The sequence below is a fragment of the Callithrix jacchus genome, chromosome 11 (assembly GCF_049354715.1).
Source record: "Callithrix jacchus isolate 240 chromosome 11, calJac240_pri, whole genome shotgun sequence".
Lineage (NCBI taxonomy): Eukaryota > Metazoa > Chordata > Mammalia > Primates > Cebidae > Callithrix > Callithrix jacchus.
Window position 1 is genome coordinate 111,887,428 of NC_133512.1, and position 25,967 is coordinate 111,913,394.

The 25,967-nt window shown below is 36.5% G+C and overlaps 1 protein-coding gene and 1 pseudogene across 28 annotated transcripts in view; one reads left to right on the forward strand and one right to left on the reverse strand.

Moving 5' to 3' along the window:
* The window catches only part of CNOT4 (CCR4-NOT transcription complex subunit 4), a 147,083-nt gene that overhangs the window by 115,484 nt on the left and 5,632 nt on the right, over positions 1-25,967 (forward strand). For 6 of the 28 annotated variants that reach the window (XM_078343707.1, XM_078343705.1, XM_078343708.1 and 3 more), the window contains one exon: positions 3,407-9,151. The exons of the other annotated variants lie outside the window; for them this stretch is intronic. In XM_078343707.1, the coding sequence (XP_078199833.1) occupies positions 3,407-3,507 (101 nt within the window). In that variant the 3' untranslated portion in view covers positions 3,508-9,151. Of the gene's footprint in view, positions 1-3,406; positions 9,152-25,967 lie in introns of those variants that run through there. 28 annotated transcript variants of the gene reach the window in all.
* On the reverse strand, positions 488-1,042 carry LOC108592948 (large ribosomal subunit protein eL21 pseudogene; annotated as a pseudogene).

Sequence of the window (25,967 nt, forward strand, 5' to 3'; positions counted from 1 at the left end):
TATCTTCTTTTTCTGCTTTTATTTGACTTATTACATAACAACTTTTGATTTTCTTCCAATTTCATAGTCATCGTATTATCCCTTAGCACTGAAGAGAAGTTTTAACCCATATATTTCAAACTAGTAGTTATTCTGGGAATGCCACACTGGTAATGAGAAATCGCTGATTTGTGAGTTTAGTTGTCATTGTATTACTAATTTAAAATCTTCATCTGAAGTAGATGGTTTATGAAAAAATGTGGCATTAAATCATGGTCCTATCTTTGTGGGTTTGTTTGGATTTCTAAAAATTTTACCGTATACTCAACCATAGAGTATTAAAACTTTTTTTTTTTTTTCGGAGATACTAAAAATGTAGTCACCAACTTTAGGTTCTGAATCATTGTTCTATTTGGTAGAGGGTGGGGAGAGTTTTGGATTTTCAATTTCGGGCTCTGCAGACTTGCTTGGTATTTGATTGGTGACTTATGGTTAAGCTTATTATTAGGTTATTTTTATTTTATTTTTTTTATAGTCCAGAGGTCTTTTTTTTTTTTTTTTTTTAAACACCTATTATGCCATGAATTCATAGGGAATAGGTTCCGGCAGCTCAGGCTCCTTCCCATTGGCTCTCACACAGTGTGCTTCTCTGGGTGGAGCAGGCTGTTGCTTCAGTTGGACCCAGGTACCTCTCTCTTTGGCTTCCTTCTTTTTCTGATCATTTTCCTTCGCACGTTTTAGGAAGCTATCTCGGCTCTTAGAGTGCTTGATGTGCTCAATACGCACATTAATTCTCTTGGCAAGAACCTTGCCCTTAACTTGTTTGTTTACAACAATGCCAACAGCATGCTGGGTAACATTGTAGACTCTTCCAGTTTTTCCATGATAACACCTGTGGGGCATTCCTTTGTGAACAGTACCCATTCCCTTGATGTCTACAACATCACCTTTCTTATAGATTCGCATATACGTGGCCAAAGGAACAACTCCATGTTTTCTAAAAGGCCTAGAGAACATGTATCGAGTGCCTCTCCTCTTTCCCTTTGTGTTTGTCATTTTGGCGAGTTACTGGAAGATGGCAGTTCCGGCCAAAAGGAAGTATTAGGTTATTTTTAAGGCTCTGATGACTAGAGAAATTTTAGTTTTAATGTGCCAAAATTTTTATCAAGAGTCTCACACACTCAAAGCCTCTCATGGATTATAAATATTTGTTAGATACCTCAGGAAACTGAATGTGCTGAGCTTCAGAGCAGAATAGTTGTGTAATTGTAGCCAGAAGATTTTTAGTAACTATTAGAAATGACAGAAAGTGATAATTTGGAAAACTATTTACATCTTAACTATGTCTAATTTGAAGCAATTTAATACCTAGGTAATATCTACAACCTCTACCCCAGTTGTAACTCACTTGCACCTGAGTTGAACTAGTGACAAGGATTCAACTTTGTATCATCTAGCAGTTATCATTGATACCTTATACAGGGCAGCTGTCACTAAGTGCTTCAGTAATGGAGAGAGTGCATACTTGTTTCAGTGGGACCTGGTCATCTACACGTCATACAAATACAATGTCTACTTACCATATATTTGTAACTTAAAATTTTATTTTTGTTTGTTCAGTTAATTATTAAAGATCGATATATCTGAAACCTATCATGGGAGGAACAGTTGCCAGAGGGTTGACAGAAATGCAGCTTCCTTTTTACTTTTTATTTTTATTTTTTTAGTCTAATTGAGAACTTTTTTTGTGTTTAAAATTAGTAGTTATTTCCTTAGTTAGGTTAAATCTTTTTAGCAGCTTTTGGTTTACTAGGTTTAGAAAGATTTTTGAAAGAAATATTCCTGGGGGAAATTTTGATTCATGGGCAGTTGTAGTAAATTCATTCAGATTTTTTCTGTTTATTATTATTGGAACAATGTGCCTTCTCTCTATTACCTTGTCCTAAAAAGTGACTTTATTTTGTCCAATTTCTTCATTTTAGGAATAGCAAAGCTGTGTTCCAGAAAGCTTAAATAATTTGTTGAAGGTCACACATTCAATTAGTAGTGGAATTAGGATAAGAACTTAGATCTCAAATTTGATAATGGAAATATTTTTGCACTACATCGATGATGCCCTCCTTCAGAAATGAAGATCACTGGCATGTGCTTTAACTTGGCTTTCTTCAAGTTGGTTTTTGCTCTCACACACTTGCAGGTCCCTTTTTTATCAACAGTCCATTCATGAGTCATATTGGCCCAGCTGAGGGGTATATGGCCTATTGTTACAAAATAGAATAAAGTTTATCGACTTGACAGAAATCAGTCTCTTTTTTATTCCGCATTAATATAATTTTCTCACCAAGAACTCAAGTCTAAGATTTGCTTTACACAGCCTCATTGCTATGTACTTGGGATTTATAAGAATCTTTGCCAATTTACTGAAAAACTACAAAATCACCTGTTCTGTGGATTGACAGACTCTTTTTCTGCTTTGTCAGTTATCATTTCAAGTGTAATTTTGCAGATTTGTTTTTCAGAAAAAACCTGCCAAGTTGTTTTTATTCTATGATGTTAAAAATTATTTGGAAAACATAGGTCAGTAAGCATTATTGTTTCAAGATATACCTCAAAAATATTTGAAACTGTTTAGGATTGGATTTTTTTTTTTATGTTTTTGTTAATTCAAACTTATGAGAGGGCATTTTTCTTTAAATTTTCTTTGTTTCTATATGAACTGTTTTAACAGTGACTTGATTGAATTGAGTCATGTGTGAAACAAGTCACTTGTAGTCAAATAATTATCAATTATAATCAGGAGAACTGATCTCACTCATCTATACTTCTTTGACCCAGAAGTAGTCATCTCATTTTCAGTCAATTGGATCATTTTATTGTTAACATTTTACTATTTTTCAATTACTTCAAAGATAAACTTAAATTTTCAGATGCTATATGTTAATTAAGTTAATATTTATATCTGTTATTTCATTTTTTTCTAGTACATAATTTATGCAAAAACATGGATTTATAATTTTCCTCTTTTAAAAATCAGTTTTCACTTCTGTAAATCAAGGTTTAAGTTTTTCCACAAAATAATATTAATATTTACCATTTACTAGGAGTATCTATAAGAGGTCCAATTGGCTTGGAAAAGAATGGCTTTCCTTATTTTTTTTTTTTGGGGGGGGTAGTATATTTATAATCTAAATCTATTATATTCTTATCGCTGACACAATATTACTAAGGATATATTTAGAATATAACTACTTTCCAGGTACTTAATACGTTTATATTTTAAAATTCATGTCTTGTTTCACACCTGGATTCCAAACATTAAGCATGTATTTTATATATGTAACAGTATTCCAAATATTGAAATCATTTTTAAAGGGACTGTTAACAAATCTAGTCACCCATAACTAGAACATGACTGACTTTTCCACAGGGGAAGAAGAGGTGAAGGTTTCGACCATGCCACTGTCAGCCTCTTCCCATTCATTACAACAAGGACAGCAGCCTACAAGTCTCCACACTACTGTGGCCTGACAACAGAACTGAGAGGAGAGGATTAGACTCTGGGGAGCTTGCATGGGCAACTGGATTTTTGCATGATTCCTTTCTGATTTTGCATTTAATGTATACACCCAAAGAGACAATATAAACGTTCCTCATGCCTACAGCTAGCGTGTTACCTCCTAGTTGCTGAAGTATTTCTTCATTAGGCCTTTAACATAATTTATTAGTGTAATAATTTTGGCATTGTGTCTCATGAGTGATACTATTTCTAACTCATAATAATAAACTTGTAGTACTAAGCTCCCAGGTGAGATTAGCTAGAATTGTTCTTATTTTGGCTCTGTTACTGAAAAATTATACAAAGGTAATGGTAGTTCCTTGTTTTCTAGTTTGTGAGAAAAATGATAATATCCTAATCTGAAAATTTTGAAAATTAACAAGATAATGTCTATTGTATTCTTTGAATATTTGAGAAGAAAGAATACATATAAAACAAAATTGGTGGTGTCATTTAATGCTCAGAAGGAAATTGTTGGCGATTGTTTTAGTTGTCTAGATTTATGTCCTATATTATGCATTATGTGTGTAGAAACTGTTTTGTTCTCTCTTTTGCACTTTTGCACTTTCTTTTTGAATGGTTGTTAATTATGCATAGATGGTTGAAAGATAATCATTATAGCCTAAATGCAATATAATCTCTTTTCTAATGCACTGCCTAGTATACCAGGAAATGCCTCAAAAACAGAACTTCAGTTGACTTATCTGAAACTTGAATATGGAGTATGTATGTGAGAAGCAACTATAGTAGTGTAACATTGTTACTGAACAAACAGTAATTCTGTGGGATATTGTCTTGGAAATTTCATTGCTTAATAATTAAAATGTGATAATAAGATAATATAAGTACCTGACCAGAATGAGACTAAGGCAGAAGAGATTGGGTGTCCTCTAAAATTAGGCCACCTAAATTGTAACAGGTAATTTTAATCAAGAGAATAGTGGAGTACTTTATTAGGACATAATGTGAAGTGATATTTCTGAAAACACATTTCTTGAAATAGTTTTAAACTGATAATAAAAGAAAAGAAACTGGACTTGGTTCTGAGCAGTGAACAAAAGCTGATTCAGAAAACATGACCATACTCTGCCTAAATGAAGCATCTGGGAAGAAAGGGAAAGTCACACCTCCTCTTGAGATTTTAACCATTGTGATAAAAGGTATGCTTTAATTTGTTAAAGTATGGAAGGGGATAATGTGAATACAAAATAAGAAGCCTAGAGATTGAAAATAATAATAATAGAATATGTCATTAGGAGATGGTACTTAAAGTCATGTTGAAGTTGGAGTTTTCAAGGTTACCTCTATATAAAATTGGATTACTTTCTATATAATGTGACAAATTAAATGACTTTATCCCAAGGTACAGTGAAGTAAACAAAAATCTATTCTTAGATATCCTTAGATTTGGTTAACTGAGGCTGTAGAAGCAGGTAATTGTCTAGCCATTTAAGTTATTTTTGTAAAATTCTGCATAAATATCAATCTCTAATTTTTATCTAGAAGTGATTTTAAGACATTACAAGAACATTGCCAATTTGAAAAATACCAATAAAATACTGTAGACTTATTAAACATCAGCCTTTTACTATAGCTTAATTTAATTATGGTTTTCATTTTTGCTGTAATGGCCAAGACTTCACTTATGTCTCCTGTGGGGCTGAGGTTCCTGGGCCTTGTTATTACAGCAAAAGCTGGCTCCTTGTAATGATGCTTACTAGCTCAAAGCTTTCTCCAGCCTTCAGCATTAGACTTTCATTGTCTGGATCTTCTTACAAAGCCATAGCAAGTGCTTAGCTCCATTTGCTCCTTGGTGTTGAGAGACGTACCTGGCTTCTTTCCTTTCTCATTCATTCATCAGGTAATTTGCCCAGATTTGCCAGAGCCCTAAATAAAATCCCAAAACCATCTCCCTGCCTGCTTCTCCTTCCCACCCATACTTTTTGGGCAATTAGACTTTTACTACTGAATTTTTGCATAGAATGGCTAAACGAGAGACCCACTTTGTAATTCCTAGACCTTCTTTGTAAGCCTTGCTTACCTAATATTTTAAATATATATTTCAAAAAGTTGAAGTCTTAAAATCATAGTCATAATTAATTTTACACTAACGCACAGAAGAAATTATACATCACATAAAAGCAGCCACTACTTCACATTAACAAGCAAATTGAAACCAAAATGGGAGAAGAATGATTCTTTAAAAGCTTCAGGTTTTTTGGTTGTTGTTAAATTCCTTTATGATGCATCATGTGCAATGAAAACTTAATATACTTTTACATCCTTAACCTTTATAAAGTGACTAGCTTTTCCCTTAAGATAGGAATTTTTAACCTGGAGCCCAGACTTTTGAGCGTACATACAAAACTGTGGGTTTATGTGCATGTACATAGTCCATTTTTTCTCTGGGGAGAAGATCCATATTATAGATTTGCCAAGGATTTGGTAATATCCTTCTCCTGTGAGGGGAAAAAAACAGAACAGCTGCCTTGAAATGTTTTTAGTGCCACTGTAGGGAATAGAGTCCTGTACTGAATGATTTTAGTTGTATGATGAATGATAAATGCCTCTTTATTTTCTCTAAGATTCCATTAGAAAATATTTTTCTGACTAATAATGCTTTTCTTTTCATTCTGTTATTGAGTTTTGGTTTTTCACATTACTTTTGTATATTCTCCCCTTATTTCGACAAAGCATTAATTAAATATTTGAGTACCTATGCTATATAGTGACTTTAACTAGAGCTTGCGGGACATAAGGTTGAATAAAATACAGACCCTATCATCAAGGATAATTCTAGTGACAATTACATTTCACATTATTTCTATCAAGGTTAGCTCTTGATAATATTTTAATCACAGGAACCACCAGAGCAGTCCAGAGTCATTTTATTATTTATCATCTCTCAGTAACTGCTCTGATAGTGGCAACAAAGGGTATTGAATACTTATATTTCAAATTTTTAAATGTATGATAATTTGGAGGGGGGGTGAAAAAAATCTTAATAGAAAAGACATACATTCATTATTTTACGTGTGCGTGAGCTCATGTCTCTTACTCTTAGTATCCTAGGAATTAAGTAAACCCTTCTATGTAGGTATTCCTTTAAAGAAAACAACTTTAATGCATTTTGTCTGTACGTATTTCCACTGATATGACTCCTGTTTGTGTGGTGGTCCAAGTACTGTGAAGACTGCCAGAGCTCTAGTCTGCTGTGACACAGGTCCATAATGAGGTGCTCTCACAGAGGCATTGCCTCAGAAAGACAGAGAAAGGAACAAATGGCAGTTGCTTTGAAGTCTTACAGTGACCTATAGGGGTTGGGGTAGGGCAGTAAGAAAATTAGCTGAGGTATTTGGGTATAGGTAAGCTTGGATAAGTGTGCTTAACGCCTTGAAAACTAGAAGAGTTTAGTCTTGATGCAAATATGGCCAGTGGTAGAGAACTGTAGGTTCTTGGCAAAACTGTAGCTTGATTGTAGCATTTTAAGAAGAGCAGTTGGGCTGGGTGCGGTGGCTCAAGCCTGTAATCCCAGCACCCCAGCACTTTGGGAGGCCAAGGTGGGCGGATCACAAGGTCAAGAGATTGAGACCAGCCTGGCCAACATGGTGAAACCCTGTCTCTACTAAAAATACAAAAATGAGCTGGATGTGGTGGCGTGCACCTGTAGTCCCAGCTACTCGGGAGGCTGAGGCAGGAGAATTGCTTGAACCCGGGAGGCGGAGATTGCAGTGAGCTGCGATTGTGCCACTGCACTCCAACCTGGTGACAGAGCAAGACTCTGTCTCAAAAAAAAAAAGAGCAATTGGGTAACAGATTTGATTGCAATTAGGACCAGTTAGAAAGTAATTCCAATAGTATGCCATTGCTGGCCAGTGCAATTAAGTTGGCTTACTAGTACAGTAGACGTTGGAGTGGAGAAGCACTATGAATTAAAAATTGGAAAGCATAAGAGCTAAGAAGAGGCCTTCAGATTTGGTTAGATCTCTGGTGATCTTTAAAAATGTAACTTCCTTAGAAAGGTACAGAATGGAGGCCCATCTTTTTAGGATTCATGAGGAAAAGTCAAGAATATATATACAGCAATCACTGACTACGTAGTGTTAAGACATTTAACAACAAAGTTGAAAAGAAAAACAACATGCTAACTAGATGGGTGGTAGATTTTAGAAGGCGTTGCTTTAATATAAGGGGAAAGAAGAACCTAAATATTTAAAGGCAGATCATACAGAGCCAGTTGAAAGGAAGAGATTGACAGTGCTGAGGAGAAGATAGGCTTGTTCAGTAGAATAACAGATGTGTTCAGATGGTGGGAAGAGATAAGCTCCTGAGACAAGTATGTGGGTTAGCTTAAGAGAGGTGGGCTATATTTTCCTTTGTGATTTGTAGATCAAGAAGAACTTCGGGAAAGAGATGAGAATTGGTGAAAGGTGTCATATCAGTCATTATAAAAATGCATTGTTGTTTGAAAATGGGGTAAGTGGAATTGGGAGTCTGTTAAAGAAGGAGATTAAAAAAAAAAAGTGTTCTGTGAGAATAAGCCCAGAAGTGCATTAGAAATAGTTGCTGTGTAAAGATAAGAGTCAGCTTAAAGATATTTAAAGTTCAAATATATATGGTTTTGTATGTTCCTCTGTTTTAGCACAAAGCATTAGGAGTGGAAAAAGCAAATATGGAGAGTTTGGTTAGAAGGGGAAAAAGAAAAAGACATAGAGATATTCAAGAAGACCACATTGAAATGCATAATCTTGGGCCAAGAAGAGTCCATTAAGGCAATTTCCTGTGAACAGATGGTGTGAGTGATGCGGAAGGGAGTTGAATGGTTTTAGATTTTGATGATGACAAAGAACATGTTAGTGTTGTTAAGGGCATGACAACTAGGAGACTGTGGTCACTGTGATAACCACTCAATGCTAAATGATGTTGGAGAACCACAGAAAGGAGAGGGCTGGAGGTTGGAAAGAAGTTTGGCTTTTGTAACCCCTTGTGTTCTCTCCTCCAGTCTTTTCATGAGTCTGGGAAGTCAAACTATATGAGAGAGAATTGTAGAAAGCATGGAAGCAATTCCATGCATCCGCAGTTGGGCACCTGGGGAATCCTGGGTCAGGTTTTCTGTGAGTTGAAAATGATCAAAGGAAAACTTCCTTCCTCGAAGCAGGTAGGAGGACATGGAAGCAGAGTGCTGGGGAGGACCAGGAAAAGCCAGGGAAGACATGAGACAGGTGTAAGTAAGCAAGTCCCAGTAAGTGTGAGGAATTGGTAGAAATGTTATTTATGCTGTGAAAGATTTAGACAGAGGGATTAGGTATGGGATATAATGAGTTTGGTAGTTGAGGAGTCCATATTACAGGTAATGTAGCTTCTCCCAAGCTCACGGGTAAACTGGAAAGTTTTTTTGAACATGGGCTTCCACCTATGTCGGGAAAGTATCTCTTCTTACATAGTTGGGTTAGGTCATTCTGCTTTATTCATTTATCAAATAATAAAAGTAATTTACTGGGAAGAGTAGAGAGAAATTAAGAATTTTATTATAACAGGTTTTAAAAATATTTTGATAATTTCCCCCAAAGAGAATGTACTATATGAATAAATAAAATCTACAAATGATTTGGCTAATTTACTCTTGTTTCTTGTATTTTGTATACTTAGGAGGTGACCTTTCAGAAAGAATTACTGAAGAAGTAGTAGAGCAGGGTGGAGATACTCTATGCAGTCATCCCTAGGTATCTGTAGGGGATTGGTTCCACAGATAGCAAAATTCTTGTATTCTCAAGTTCTTGATATAAGATAGTGTAGTATTTGCGTATGACCTACCTGCATATATATGGAAGGCTATATGTTTTCAATCTCTAGATTACTTCTAATACCTATTACAGTCTAAGTGCTATGTAAATAGTTTTTTAGAGAATAATGACAAAACCTGTATGCTTAAGAAATATACACAATTTAAAAATATATATATTTGAGGTTAGTTGACTCCACAGATGTGGAAGCCCCAGTTGCCTGGGGCCAACTGTGTGTTATTGTGTGTTGTTTTTCTCTCCTAGTCAGTTAATAGTAAATATTCCTAGTTTGGAAGCAACCTGAGTTTTCTAATACTAAAATAGTTTTAAACTCACTCCATATATGGCAGCTGACATACCAACTGTGACATTTAAAAAGGATAATGCTTCCAAGTAGAAATCTTGCTCAAGAATACTGTTTGTGAAACCTTGCTGATGGATTGAGAAGCCACTGCTTCTTGGACCTCCTTACCACCCTGTGATTTGCTTCTGTGAGTTGTAATCGAGCCACCTAACATTGCTGGTCATACTAGCCTTCCACTTCTTAGGGGCTATTTCCAAAGAATCATTCTTGTTAATTCAAGATCCATTAAGGAGATTCTACACTGTTTCTTGGTCCTTCAGAGAGCCTTCTCTGGGTTTGAGTTACAGAGAAATTGAATTTAGATACCTAGAACTGAAAGCAAGCCTAAACATTCTAAGCCACTTCAGAATTGGACTGAAGTACACAGATTTTCCATAAAACAGCTTGAAATTGTTGACCTTGATAACCAGTTCATTTTCTCCAGGTTCCTCTTGACCACACTTCCTAAGGCAGCTATTGACTTCCCTGTCTTAGCCCACTTTACCTTTATTCTAAGGTTCCTGGAAACTCCAGGCTGACCCGGGAACATACTGTGCTTATAACAATTTTGTTATTCCAGCTCCTGTTGGGTGCTCACACCCACTATTGTGCTGTCACAAAGCAACATTCCAAAATGCTTTTTCCTCATGTAATTTATAAAGCCATTAGTTCACCCCACTCACTATCTTTCTTTCTTTTTTATAGAGATGAAATTTACCTAACATACAATTAATTATTTTAAAGTGTGTGATGCAGTGGCCCAGTACCATTCTTTAATGATCTCAATGATAAAATAGCAGAATAAATAACCTACTCTGCTATAAGAATTTTAGCCTGTTTCTTGTTAATAGCTGCTTCTGCACTCTGTGTTTTACCCAGTAGGCTGAAAGGCAAATGTTAAACCTTAAAATATTCTGTATTTCTCCATGGCAGTCCGACTACAACTTAAGCTTGTGAATCAAGCAACTTTTATACACCCTTCCAAAAAGGTTAGGGGGTGGGCAATGCAAGGAGCCCTAGGCAAGAGACACTTAGGAGATTTGCTTTTCTGAGTGGTAAAAATATTTGAAGCAACTGTGAATAGTTTTGAAATGCTAATAATAGTCTTACTGTCTTCATGACATTTAATTAGCATTATGTAAGAAAGAGTTTGTTTAGCAAAGGCAAACCACAAACCTAGCTCTCTGTATGCATGTGTGGTTGAATGTGTATTTTTATATAAAGCAGTTTTCAGTTAAACCCTTCTCCTTAGTGAATGTAGCAGAGGAAGATGTCTCAGGTCATTTCAGTGACCTATGACCTATGTCTAGTCATGTATTTATTTCTGCTGTGTTCTGATTAATTCATATCTTCAGGATAAATTCTGTATTTTTATTGACTTTCTCCAATTTTTTTATTTTTTTGAAGGAACCAAATACTCTATTTAAATGCAGTAAGGTTGTGATATTGGTGCCCACTTCACCCTGGTCATGTTGTTTCTGAACAAGTATTTCATAGCTTTTTCTTATCAAATTCCAATCCCACTATTAAGATACCCATCAATGACAGAGTCTTTGGGAAAATCCAAGGAAAAGATCATTCAAAAATGATTTGTATTGGAATCATGAAACTTCAGAGCTATGAATAAGTAAATATAACATAGCCTTTAACAATCTTTCTTTTAAAGACCAAGTAATAACAATGATGATAATAAACAAGGCTCCAAAGGATTGAGATTTGTCTCTAGTCACATTCTAACAACAATTTAAAGTTTCTTTAGCCTTCACCATGTAAATGTGGTTTCGTGCATGTAACTCACTGGAGGAAAAAACTTTTCTTTTTTCTTTCTTATATTTTCCTACTTTAAACATTTCAGTGTTATAGGAAAAAACTTTTAAGATTCAGAATCTATCTCTTCTCTAAACATTGTTGTGTCTTATAGTATAATTATAGTAGTTCTCTCAAGTCAAGGGCTTACAACTGTGAATATCATGGCAAACAATGAATTCGAAGGCTTTCAAAATGACCACCAGCTGGCAGCTGTTGTCTTTTCAAAGCTGCCCTATGTTAAATGTGGCCCAGCGATCTTGGAGTAACTTTAGAAGGGGAAAAAACTGTAACCTTGCAGGTACTCTTAAAATAAACTTACGGTGTAACTACATAATTACCAGTGTCAGAACTAAAAGAGTGAAACAGAGATGGAGTTTAATTTACCCAGGATTTTTCTGCAGTACCAAAGGGAAATTAGGGGCCAACACCTAACCACTAGATTGGTGACATCTCTAATATTACAGAACAGAAAAAACCTTACAGTAATGCACCAAAATGTATTACATACATACTAAAGGTGTGATCTCAGATTCATCTTTGAAGAAGAACTACCCTGTGCTACACCATGTAGAATGATAGCATATCTGCTGGGTTTTTTTTCCAATCAAGGAAGTTGTTGTTTTCAGCATAAGGAAACAGGGAGAGCTCCACAGGGATTTGAAGATGATAATGCTATCACCATCTCCAAGAAGAAATGCAAGAAATCTGCAATCAACTTTTGTAGCCTAGCACTATTTCTTAATATAGTGAGATCTTGGCCCAAGGACTGCACTAGCATTTACACTCTGATATCAGACATGCATACTGAAATTATCTAAATGGAACAGAAAGTAGTGATCCAGAACTTCTTAGTGGGGTGCTCTAAAACATTGTCATGTTATATGTTGGCATTTGCAAGAAGTCTGACAGCTGTTTATTTTTATTTTTTTCCTTTATTACATCTATATGTTTAGTAGGCAGCTAAAGTTAAAAGATTTCCTGGGTTATGACTTCATCAGCCAAGTATGAAGTTTTCTCATTGGCCTTAAACTGAGTGTTTGGTTACAGCCATAGTTCCACATAGATTTTCTCTGTTAAAAATGTTAGTTTCTATTAAAATTAATGCTTATGGATTGCTGATACACATATATATATACATACACACACACATATATGTATATATATATATATACACACACATACTCCCCCCAATTCCCATTTAGAGTAGGATTTGCTACCAGGTATGTGTCTTTTTCCTTCTAAACTTTTAATATTTACTAATTAATCTACCTATAGTCTTCTCCTGGTTCTCTTGATTTCTAGTCTGGCCAGTGTTGATAGATGTAAACTCCTAAGACCTCACCTGCATTTTAAATGGTAGGTGACTATTTAATTGAAATGAACCATATTATTAAAATAAGCCAGAATTTTAGATAATCTCCAAATAAACACACAAAGCCCTGCAACCTTTTTTTAATAACAAGCTTTCAGGTTTTAACTGTTGACTATTATGAGTCTCTTGATAGCTTGTGTTCACCTCTCTCTCTCCAGTTTCTTTTGCTTTGGACAAAAAAGTTTCTCCATGTAACTTAGCACAGTGAGCAGGGAGGTCATGACTAAATCTTAATGATCTTAATGTACACCACCTGTATGATTTTTCTACCGGATCCCTGATAGGACTGAATTTTCCCTTTTCTTTTCATTTCTTTTCTCTCCTTTTCTTTTCTTTTTTCTTTCTTTTCCATTTGAGACAGGGTTTCACTCTGTTGCCCAGCTTGGAGTTCAGTGGTGTAAACATGGCTCACTACAGCCTTGACCTCACAGCTCAAGTGATCCTCCCATCTCATCCCCTCAAGTAGTTGGGGCTACAGGCACACACCACCACACCTGGCTAATTTTTGTATTCTTTTAGAAGCAGGGTTTGCCTTGCTGCCCAGACTAGTCTGAAACTCCTAACTAAGCCCAATCCATCCATGTGCCTTGGCCTCCCAAAGTGCTGGGATTACAGGCACAACTGCTCTCCCTCTTAAAAGGAGAGCCATCTAGGAGAGATCCCCATCAGTTTACTGAGTGTTTTCTCAGTCTTTTTACTCAATTACCAGAGTCAGCAGACCCTCTATCTCCCTAGTAACTATTCTAACTCACTTTTCAGCTTATTCCACACTGGCTTTTGATCCTAAACAAGTCTATATTCTTTTATTTCCCCCTTCTTCTCTCTCTTTTATTTTTATTTTGTTTGAGACAGGGTCTCTGTCACTCAGGCTGGAAGGCAGTGGCTCAGTGTCAGCTCACTGCAACCTTCACCTCCCAGATTCAAGTGATTCTCCTGCCTCAGCCGCCCAAGTAACTGGGATTACAGGTCCATGCCACCATGCCCGGCTAATATTTATATTTTTAGTAGAGTATTTTTATATTTTCACCTTGTTAGCTAAGCTGGTCTCCCAAAGTGCTGGGATTATAGGTGTGAGCCACTGTGCCCAGTCTTCTCTCTCTTTTAAATCAAAACAACACATTTAAACAGAAGTCATAGTCTGGATTTTGGAGCAGATTGAAGAACGACCATTGTGCTGTAAAATTTTGAATCAATAGAGATTTTTGACATTGTAAAACTTGGATATTGTTCAGTTCCCCCAACTTCTAAGGCAATTCTAGCTCTTATAAAAAGTCATTTAACACTTCTCAACAATACGACTAAAATTCAAAGTTTTACAAATATGGTTTTTAATAAATTTTTTTCCAGTAAAATATTAGTTCTCATTTAGTATATAGCTCCAGCATATCTGAAGTAAGAATATTGCAGTTTCTGATTTGTATTTGAAAATGATTCATCTAGTCTTCTTCTCTTCCTTCTTTTGAAGTAAGATTCAATACTGACTGAGAATTGGTTCTGTCACGATTATCTCTGGCAATCTGTCCCAAATTCAGCTATAAATTATAGCTAAGGATGAACACTTAAATAATTATATACTTTACATGATTTTTAAACTAGGGCCCCCTAGTGATGTGATGAGTACATACATTTTTGAATTCAGGGTCTTTTGAAACTGTCTTCCACAGGAGTATCCCCTTATAGGTCTAGAAAAGATGTGTTCGTAATTAAGACTTAATTCTTTGTAGATTGAGACACCATTTGCAAATTGAAAACAAAAAAGTTTGTATTTCCCCTAATATGTGAATATGTTGTAAGGAGGAATAAAAAGCAAAATAGTTTTTTTTCAAATAGACTTTATTTTTTAGAGCTATTTCAGTTTCACCAGCAAAATTGAGTGGAAGGTCCAGAGACTTCTCATTATATTCCCTGCCCCTATCACATGCACAGTGTCCTCTATTATCAGCACCCCGCAACCAGAGTGGAACATAGGTTACAGTTGATGAACCCAATTGATGATCTGGGTGATTAATAGGTGGAACACAGAGGAGTTTCAGGGTCATTTTTAGAAAGTACAGATTAGTTTTAAAACTAATGTGGCCTTTTCAGATTGTCTTCTTTCACTTAGTAATGTACGTTTAAGTTTTCCCTAGTCTTATTTTTTAATCACACATTTTACATAGCTAAAATAGTTAAATATCAGAATAAATGCTTATTTTAATAAACAGACATTTATTTTAAAACAGTCTGAAAACCTTAATAAATGTCTTTTGGTTTGGGTAACTAGTACAATTAGAAATAACTCTTAAAGATGTATGCTTGGTCTCTTGTATTGGAAATTTTTTTCACCATGATGATATCCATCTCCATTTCATTCAGTTTTATAAAATAATGAAGTTATACCATTTCTGAAATTATTTTTCTTCTGAAATTAAAGTAGATTATCTTTTAATGCCTAAAAAAGATACTTTGTAACAATGAAGCTCACAACTGGATTTTGAAGAATCTGTTAAGTAAAATGATGTTTCAGAAAAGTGGATAATTTTATTCTTATTTGGGATTTTTGTTATGTTGATTTAAATGCTTAGGATAATTCAACACTGATAGGAGACATCTTTTAGAAAAGATAAGACTGACTGATCTTCACTGTTGAAATAAAAGTATGCTGTGTAATCAAATGCAGTAAAGAACTGGTTTTGATGTTTTAAACAACTTTTAGATAACTTGGAAATGTTTTAATTCAGAAAATTATGAACATCAGAAATCTTAGGACTTTCAATAGATATATAACCATAAAGGGATTTGCTGTATAGGAAGCAAAATACTTTCATCTGAATGTAAGCCTGAAGAGAAACTTCTGCCCCAACAAAAATATTTTATGGGCACTAAACAATCAAAAGCTATTACAGACTTCATTTGAAACGGCCAGTCCCAAGTGATCTGCTAAGAAATAAGCACAGCTTCACTTGACTAGCCTTTTAAAAAGAAATACAGAACATCGTGGTTTTTAGGAGGCTGTTAGAGAAAGTCACAGCATCAAGCTCCAGAGAAAATGGTACAGAGTAGACATGCAATAAATGTTTGTGGAAGGAAAATTGGTGGTTAAGATTGGTGTCAATTCTGGAGGCCTGCAAAGCATGGATTTGTTTTGCATCAACCTGGACTTTTGGAAGCATTTAGTCAGATTCATTTGCAAATGAGTTATAATTCATTTTTTGGTTCTATTCTGGCATTGTGGTGTTCATTGTTAAGATCTTCCCCTCTACCTGTCACCCACTCAGTATGTGATTAATCCTTTTCTTCCTTCTTTTTTTTTTTTTAACCTCTGAACTCGGGAAACCTCGGCTCTTGGCTTTTCCTTATTTTTCCCTCACCGCCCGTACACACTCATAAACACACAGATGTACCTTTTAAAGAAAACATACACTTTTCTTATCTGATTCCTCATTTGTGATACCCATAAATATATAAACGTTGATAAATCTTCCATGAAACACATATACACAGTTCAGAAAGTCTCTCTGATATACCTCCTTTTTCAGAATGCTTTGTGTGTACTCCTGAGCTGTTTCAGGAGCTTTGTACTTTGCTAGGTAGGGAGTTCTTTAGGCAACTTGTAATTGTTAGAAATTTTTTCTCTTGATTAAACCAAAATATTTTACCAATTGTACTTCTTAAGTGGGTTTTGTTAAACACTTGAAGACCACCTGTCTGTTAACTTTTGGATGTAGATCAAACATCATCCTCACTTCTTTAAACCATTCTACACGTAACATGATTTTGAATTCTTTCTTAGTCTTATTCTCCTTTACAAATATTTTGACTTGACATTGCCTTTCTTAAAATACGAAGCTCACACTTGAATATAATAGTCCACATATGATCAGATAATAGATCTCTTTTATTAAAACTTGTTACTAATACTTGTGTTTCCCTTATGTTTACAGACTTTTATAAAAATATCTTGTAGGGTAGTTATCTGCATTTTATAAGTGAGAAACAGAGTTGTCATTTGTGATTTGCCTAAGGTCGTACAATTGCTAATTTAGACATTGCACATCTGTTTATATAGTCTTAATGTTACTTTTTCAGACATTCCATTGACCTAGTTGCCATACCAAGTATCATAAGCCTGTTAAGCAAAACCACTAGACCTTTTTCCAAACACGCTAATGGTTAGTTAGATCTTTTCCATTCTGCCCTTTCCAAATGCATTTTTAAAAATCTAATGTATATCTGTTAAATTGTGTGTGTTTGGATTTGGTATGATTAGAATGTATCTTGTTTATATATCCCCATCTTATAAGTTTGTCTTTTGAAGGAACTATGTGGTTATGAAGTGGTAGATACATGTTATTAATAACACTATTAATAACATTTGTCAAAGAATGTAAGAGTTTTAATTTAAGAATAGTTGTAGTTTCTGCTATTCTGTCATCTGTAGAATTGGCTTTCCGTTTGCATATGTAAATGAACTTTATGGGTTTTGTTAAGTATAATAAAAAGCATGGAGTCAAATATAAGCCAAGAGTATTATAGAGACTTTTTAGGCTGACTCAGTATCTCAGGTTCTATGTAGATTCATCTAAACACTGCTGTTATCCATCTATACTTTACCATGTTATTCTAAAAGGGAACCATCAGCAAATTTTACCAGAAACTGCTGAATTCAGGATATAGTCAGGATATATTATACTTCTGACATCCTAGGAAGCCTATCCAAAGAATAAATTACTTTGATATTATTTGTTCTTTATGAAAATTCATTTTGACTCTCATTGATAACTTTATTCCATTTTTGGGGAGGATTGACAAGTCAGTGGGATGGAAACAGAGCTAGCTACAAAGTCTTTGAGTTTAGATGGGCAGCAGAAGGAGAAAGGAAGTGGGTGGTGGGCTATACGAGGACTTTTCCAATGGAAAACAATGTCAGTGAAACCTATCTCTACGACTACTTGTTCAATTTCAGAATTAAGCTTCCTGTATATTTTAGGTGGAATGGAGCTGAGTTCTAGTCAAAATGCTAAACATTATTTCCCATGAAAAATACGCCCAAACACAAGCAGACAGAACAGTGATTGATAAACCTGTCATATTCATTTCTAAGTAAACGAACAAGCCCCAAATCTGTTTTAGACTTTTCTCAAGAACTAATTCTAAGCATGTTGCTTCTAGAGTCTGCCATTTTCTCCATTTCTGGCACTTTTCTAACAGTGGTTTTGTCATTTCACCTGTGAGGATTAAGAACCTGGGATAAAACTCCTTTTCAATCTAAAGATTTAAACTCATTTGAATTGAGTAGATGCTTTTTGTGATGTCTTTGCATCTCTCCTGACTTAGCAGTTCCCTTCTTCACATCACTTAATCTGTCCTTTTGGTTAGAAGATCATGCTCTTATCTAAAGATGGAAGGAGGCAAAGTGAACATGGAACTAAATTGCCCTGCCTTTTCTCATGGCTTAATGTGGTATCAAGCTGAGCAGTGGCCTTTCCTAATATTCCCCTTATTCCAAACATAGCTTTGTCTTTCAGCATTTTTTACTTTCCTCAGATCATATGGATTCTGACTTTAATCCATAAAAATTACACTTTTTTTTTTTTTTGAGACAGAGACTCGCTCTATCGCCAGACTGGAATGCAGTGGTGATAACAGCTTACTGCAACTTCAGTTTTCAAGCAATTCTGCCTCAGCCTCCAGAGTAGCTGGGACTACAGGCACGCACCACCACACCCAGCTAACTTTCTTTTGTATTTTTAGTAGAGACAGGGTTTTACCTTGTTGGCCAGGATGGTCTCAATCTCTTGACCTCGTGATCCGCCCACCTTGGCCTCCCAAAGTGCTGCGATTACAGGAGTGAGCCATGGCGCACAGCCCCAGAATTAAACTTTTATATAAAAGTAGGTTATATACTTGTACCTATCTTTTCTAAGCTTTCTTTTCAAATCTAATCCCATCGATTCTCCTTAACAACTGACTTTAGATTTCCTCTAATTTTCTCTTCCTTATAGAATTATTTATTGCATTGTCAAAATGTCATGTTTTAGCATCTGCTGTGGCCTGTGAATCACTGCTCCCTATAACTATGGGACCACTCCCAACCATCCTTTTTCCGATATTTTCTGGATAGTTGGTTTCTTTAAAAACCTGGAAGCAGGCCGGGTGCGGTGTCTTACTCCCGTAATCCCAGCACTTTGGGAGACCGAAGCGGGCAGATCACGAGGTCAGGAGTTCAAGACCAGCCTGACCAACATGGTGAAACCCTGTCTCTACTAAAAATGCAAAAATTAGTCGGGTGTGGTGGCACTTGCCTGTAATCCCAGGTACTCAGAAGGCTGAGGCAGGAGAATCACTTGAACCTGGGAGGCGGAGGTTGCAGTGAGCCGAGAACGCACCATTGCACTCCAGCCTGGGCCACAGAGCAAGACTCCATCTCAAAAAAACAAAAAACAAACCTGGAAGCAAATGTTCAGGGTTATGCATTTAGAAAACGTAAAGTGCCTACTGAAGTTTAGGCTCAGGCATTGCTTACTACATATAAATGATTAAATCAAGGACCTTTTCCCAGAGGAGCTCAACGCCTAGTTGTAAAAAGAACATGTAAACAGATGATTACAGTACACTGTGGTATTTGCAAAATAGCCAGGATACCTGCCATCTAAGGACTCAAGTATAATTACTCTCATTTCTTAAGTCTGTAAATCCTAAAATTATGTCACATCCTCCTAGGGTTTCTGTTATTTTTCCAGTAGCCAACCAGTTCTTTGTTGATCAGAATTAAGTCCAGAATAAAAGTTTTCCTCCTTATTTTCACCTTGGAAAACGGAGATAATCAGCAAGGAATATTTTATCAGGTTTCTTTTCTTCTAGCAGATTTAGACCAAAAGATGTTAGGGCAGTTGACACCCTCTGTGTCTCTGGAATTGTGTCATTTGTTTTGGGGAAGTCATGTTGGGTGAATATTCTGGTGATCTGTGTATCCTCTCCTTATTTTACGTTCCCTTGACCATCTTTGGATCTCCACACAGGACTTTGTTCGCTGTCACTGCTCAGTTCTGTGCTCACTTAAATGCTTCCCTCCAGGCTCTTTGACATTTTACAGATCTTTTATATGGGTCATTTTTGTCCCTTGCCTTCATTTAGTGTTGGTTACATATTCTGGTTCAGGTCTCATCTGATCCAGTCTGTGATGTTTCAAAGGGTATATGTATCTTTTGTATTAAAATTTACTTTTTCCTCATTTTTTATATAACTTTGCACATAACTATTTGTGTTTTTTTCTTAGATTCTGATTCCTTAGATCTCTCTTAGAGCGGCCATCTAGATTCTTCTTGTTCTCATTAATCTGATTCTTCTTCAAAACAGATTTATAGATCCTTATAGGAGCATTCTAGAAGAGAATAATACACATTATGCAAAACATATCTACATGTATTTTGAAATGTTCTCACTGTATTTTTTTATTTGCTGCCTGTCTGCCTGTGGCCTGTGCATCCCTGTGTTGTCCATGGGATACCCTTTCCGTCTTCCACATCAGCTTCTTTTCCTCTGATGTTTTATTTGTTTATTTATTTTTTTGAGATGGAGTCTCGCTCTGTAGCCCAGGCTGGAGTGCAGTGGTGCGATCTTGGCTCACTGCAACCTCCACCTCTCGGGTCCCAGTTCAAGTAATTCTCCTGCCTCAGCCTCCACCATCAGGCCCAGCTAATTTTTTTTTTTAATTTTTTAAATATTTTTCTTAGAGACAGGGTTTCACCATTTTGGCCAGGCTGGTCTTAAATTCCTAACCTAGTGATCTGCCTGCCTCAGCCTCTCAAAGTGCTACGATTACAGGCATGAGGCACCGCGCCCGGCCTCCTTTGATGTTTTCAGATTCACCCTTTATCTTACATGTAGAATGGCCAAATTAGTTACTTACTTCTTTATGCCCTACAGGTCTTTGTTCATACTAGAATAGCATTTATTATCCCAGAGGTTATGGTTTGAGTGCTTTTGTGTTCCATGCATACTGTAGGCACTCAGTAAAGAGCTGCCTTGGTTTTTCAGCTTGGCGGTCTTAAGAGATGTAGTTGTTTTAACACATTTACCCTTAGGAACCAGGTTTCTGATGGGTAGCCACTTGCACCAAGAAAAATTTGTTTCACCTGACCACTGGCACCTGTGATTTTGAAATGTAAAGGACAACAGTGAAGATGGAAGGTGAAAGCTTTTTAGAAAAACAAAATCAGATTGTATTGAGCCTTTCGGTAATAACCATTAAATATGGTTCAAAATGTTTATTTTGTGACTGGGTCTCTTAGTGACTACTTCCCTGGAGGGGAGTATTTATTGCTTAATGAAAAGACCTTGGGCCGGGCGCGGTGGCTCAAGCCTGTAATCCCAGCACTTTGGGAGGCCGAGGCGGGTGGATCACGAGGTCAACAGATCGAGACCATCCTGGTCAACATGGTGAAACCCCGTCTCTACTAAAAATACAAAAAATTAGCTGGGCATGGTGGCACGTGCCTGTAATCCCAGCTACGCAGGAGGCTGAGGCAGGAGAATTGCCTGAATCCAGGAGGCGGAGGTTGCGGTGAGCCGAGATCGCGCCATTGCACTCCAGCCTGGGTAACAAGAGCGAAACTCCATCTCAAAAAAAAAAAAAAAAAAAAAAGACCTTGAGGAAGGGGTACCAAAAATAAGGTAGAGGCAAGAATTCCAAGAAGGCATAGTATCCTGATTGCCCATGTTGTAGCTGTTTTAACACATTTGCCCTTCCTTTCTATTAGCCCATGAGTCCTGCCCAGGACATGGACTGGTTGATAGCATGCTTGATGGCAAGAACAAATGCTTTGGAGTCAGACTGATTTTAATTGCTGACTGCAACACTTTAGTCTGTAACCTGGGGCAAATTCTTTAAACTACCAGTGCCTACTCAGCCTTTTCATTTGTAAAATGAAGCTACTACGTAACCTTACTGGATTGTTGATACTAAAGTAATTGATTACGTAAAGTGCATCGTGAGTGAAGGAATAGTGGCTGGGGTAGAACAATGGATAGAATACATCTTAAAGAATTTTGTGTAATGTCCTGTACACATAATAGAATATTTGTTTTTAATAAAACATTCCTTCTTTAAACAAATTTGATGCACTGGACCTTTAAAAAGTGTATTTGCTTGTGTTTTGGCATCTGAAATGCTATTAAAAACATAACATCTTAGTGGCTCATTTCCTTCAGTTTACATGCAGAGAAGCCTCTTGGACCCCAAAACTTACTCCTCCTGCATTCAGAAAGCTTTGCATCTTTTTGGAGAGAACCATCTGTTCACAGCATTATATAGCTATGAATTAAATAGATTTTGTTGGGGAAAGTCACTTTCCAGCTCTTCTCAAGTCGGACCCTCTGGTGTCCAGATATCTCAATGCATATAAAATTTCTAAGACCCTGAGCTCCATGCTGAAGAATGTATAGGATGTCCCCGTCAGGCTTTTCAGCAGAGTTGAGAGGTGAAGTATGAATACACGTAAGGGTGGACAATAACTGCAGTGGATGGCACAGCACCGTGTACTGCCAGATGAGTGATTCAAACCCTAAGTGCTGTCAGGTGGAAGAGACTTTGACTTTTGGAAGACTGAATAAAAAGTAATTGAAGAGAACAAAAAAAGCATTCTAGACAAGGAGGAGGGAGTAAAGTGTAGAAAGCACAAATTATATGTAGCAAATCTGGATTTTTCTGTTTGTGTCATTTCTACTTCCCTCTAGTATAAACAAAGTTTGACTTTTTTGTTGCTGTTTTGGCTGTTACTTTGTTCAGGTTCTTTTGTTTCTGCTCAGACCTCTTTTTTCATTTTGGTTCTTAAGATTTTACCACTTAATCCAAACTCTACTTTCCCAGATTTATTAAACCCTTAAGATTTTGTCTGTGACATAGTGCAGTATTGGTCTGTCTTGCTTTATGAAAAGCATAGTTCTAGAAATTTGAGTGTAAACTGTTTAACTAGAACAACATTTTTCATAAACTGATTTTATAATGTCCGTCTATAACAATTCATTTACTCAGAAGTCATTTTCTCTTCATATTTTAGTTATTAAATTGGAATGATTTTTGTGACTGCCCTGAAGTGCAGCTCACCTATATTATAAAGGCTTTCTTTTAAATTTCAATATGACAAATTTTGTCTGCTCTTTAAAGTTTAGTTCAGCATAAATCATTTGTATTTGAGTCACTTAGAGATTCGTTGTTGAGGTTTGAGGAAGTTTAGACTTTGTTCAAATCAAACACTGATGGAGATGCACTCCATCCCAAAACTGGTAAGAGATCATGTATAAGAGGGAGGGGTGTGGGGGCAGGAATTATGACAGGTTGTAGGCCAGGCACGGTGGTTCACGCCTGTAATTCCAGCACTTTGGGAGGCCAAGGCGCGTGGATCATGAGGTCAGGAGTTCGAGACCAGCCTGGCCAATACGCTGACACCCCATCTCTACTAAAAATAAAAAATTAGTCGGATATGGTGGCGCATGCCTGTAGTCCCAGCTACTCAGGAGGCTAAAGCAGGAGAATCACTTGAATTGGGAGACAGAGGTTGAAGTGAGCTGAGATTGGGCCACTGCACTCCAGCCTGGGTGACAGAGCGAGACTCTGTCTGGAAAAAAAAAAAAAAAGACAGTTTGTTCCCTGTGTCCTTCTAAAAATGCACAAAGATTTAAAAGTCTAATTGGCAAAGAGCTGATCATAGTAGGAACCAGGTTTCTGATGGGTAGCCACTTGCACCAAGAAAAATTTGTTTCACCTGACCACTGGCACCTGTGATTTTGAAATGTAAAGGACAACAGTGAAGATGGAAGGTGAAAGCTTTTTAGAAAAACAAAATCAGATTGTATTGAGCCTTTCGGTAATAACCATTAAATATGGCTCAAAATGTTTATTTTGTGACTGGGTCTCTTAGTGACTACTTCCCCGGAGGGGAGTATTTATTGCTTAATGAAAAGACCTTGAGGAAGGGGTACCAAAAATAAGGTAGAGGCAAGAATTCCAAGAAGGTATAGTATCCTGATTTGGTAGCAGAAAAATATATTTGTGGAAACAAGTATACTGGAATTGTTTTGGGCTTGTTTTACATGTATTTTATCTCACTCTGTTGTCATTATACAGAGCTCTTCTATGTCTTTACCCTTTTAGCAGCAGATCTTATTTTTCAAATTAAGTCCTACATGGTACCCTAATAACGTAAAATACATGAAATCAAGATGGGAAGGAAGGATGCCTTGTGCTGGTGCCCTACCCCCTCAAATTCCTTTATTCTTTCAGGTGAAGCTCGTATGCCAGCTGGAAAAACTCATTGGCTTGTTGCCAGTGACAGGTTACTGTGAGGAGCAGGTTTGCCCACATTTTGCTATTTATAGTTTTACATTTCATAATAATTAACATATTGCAGTTAACCTGGAGAACAGAAAGGAAGGATAACCACTCTGGATGCTGTTAATGCTAACTGTGTGTGCTTGCCTAAGTAGTGTTCTGTGAAAGGTCTGAAGTCCGAATTCATTCTAAAATATAGTCATTGTTTCAGTGCCGTTCTGTGTACTTCCTAGTAAACAGTTGGACTAGTACAGTGTTATGTAGAAATACTAAAGATAGTTTCAACCTGTTGTGAGATTTTCAGGTTTGGTGTGGGAGGAGGGGGAGAGCTATGTAGTAACTAAAACGGCAACTCCACAAATGCTACTGTTCTTCACCCACCAGCATGTTCCCACACGTGTCCCAACTGGCCTGCCTTTTTCCTGAACTTCTATAGTGTATTTTAATCATGTGCCACTGTGGGCATTTCTTCTGTTGCTTTTTCAGATGTAGTTGTTGAACTTTTCATGTACTTTCATCGTCCCACTGTCTAGACTTTTAGCGCCTTGAAAACAGAGGTCATGGTTTGAGTGCTTTTGTGTTCCATGCATACTGTAGGCGCTCAGTAAAGAGCTGCCTTGGTTTTTCAGCTTGGCAGTCTTAATAGATGCATTTTATACTGATGTTTTAAACTGTCATCATTGCTAAAAACTAGATTTGTCAACTTGTTTAGCGCCTCATAATCGGCTTACTATGGATTCTGCTACATTGACCAACAAGGTAGCAGAGTTTTAACTATAATTTCTTCTTTAATAAGAGGTTTTCTGAGGCAGGTAAACTGGAAGTATATTGATACTTCTTACACAGTAGAATATGAAAGTGTGGCACGTGGCATCTTGAAAGTACTTTAAATTGTGTGCCTTTGAGTTCTACACTGAAAAATAAAACGACTACAAACAACTTGACACCCTTTCCTGCCCTCAAATTGTTTAGAACTGAAAATAGTGTTTCATTGTACATATGTGTGTGCCATAAAGTAAAATTTTTTTAACATCAGAAGACATCTAAATATATTACCAGTTCTTTAAGAATGAACACCCCTTCCCTTATGTATTATACTATTACTAATTACTTTAAAAATAAAATTAGTATTATTTTTAACATCAAATGTTTGGCAACTTGATTTTTATTATACTTTGCTTGCTCTTTTCACATCTTACAGTTTAAAGTACTTTCTGATATCTTGTCTTTGCAATGTTTTAGTGATGAGAAGACCCATTGATTAGACTGACTACACAGTACCTCTGAGAATGATGGGTATTATCTCTAAGTTCCTAAAAGGAGACTGTGCATAGGGCTAGTTCCTGGCAGTAAGAAATACCCTGCCTTAGCTTTTTGGAAAGTTTACTGTCCGTTCCATACTGACCACTAGTGGAGCTTTTGTTGCTAGGCATTTAGCAGGTAATAAATGTGCTCCAAATTGCTTTTCCTTCTCTTATTTTTATCCTTATGAGACAGTAAGGCAGGTGTTATTTCTACTTATGAATTAGGGGTCCTGGGATATACATGCCTAAATTATATTGACAGCCAGTTGTGCATCTGCCTTACACAACCTATCTACAATGTGTTTTCAGTGAGACCTACTGACCTATACACATTGAATTGTACTCCAGTGTGAAGTCCTGTATAAATAAACGAAAATGAGCTTGCATCAAGTTGAGTCAGTGTACTGGTACTATTTGAAAGGAAAATGTGTATTCAAGTGAGATCATTTAGAACCCTAGAAGCAAAGGAATTGATTTCCTCTGTGTCAGTGGTTCTGGTGCAATTTTGCT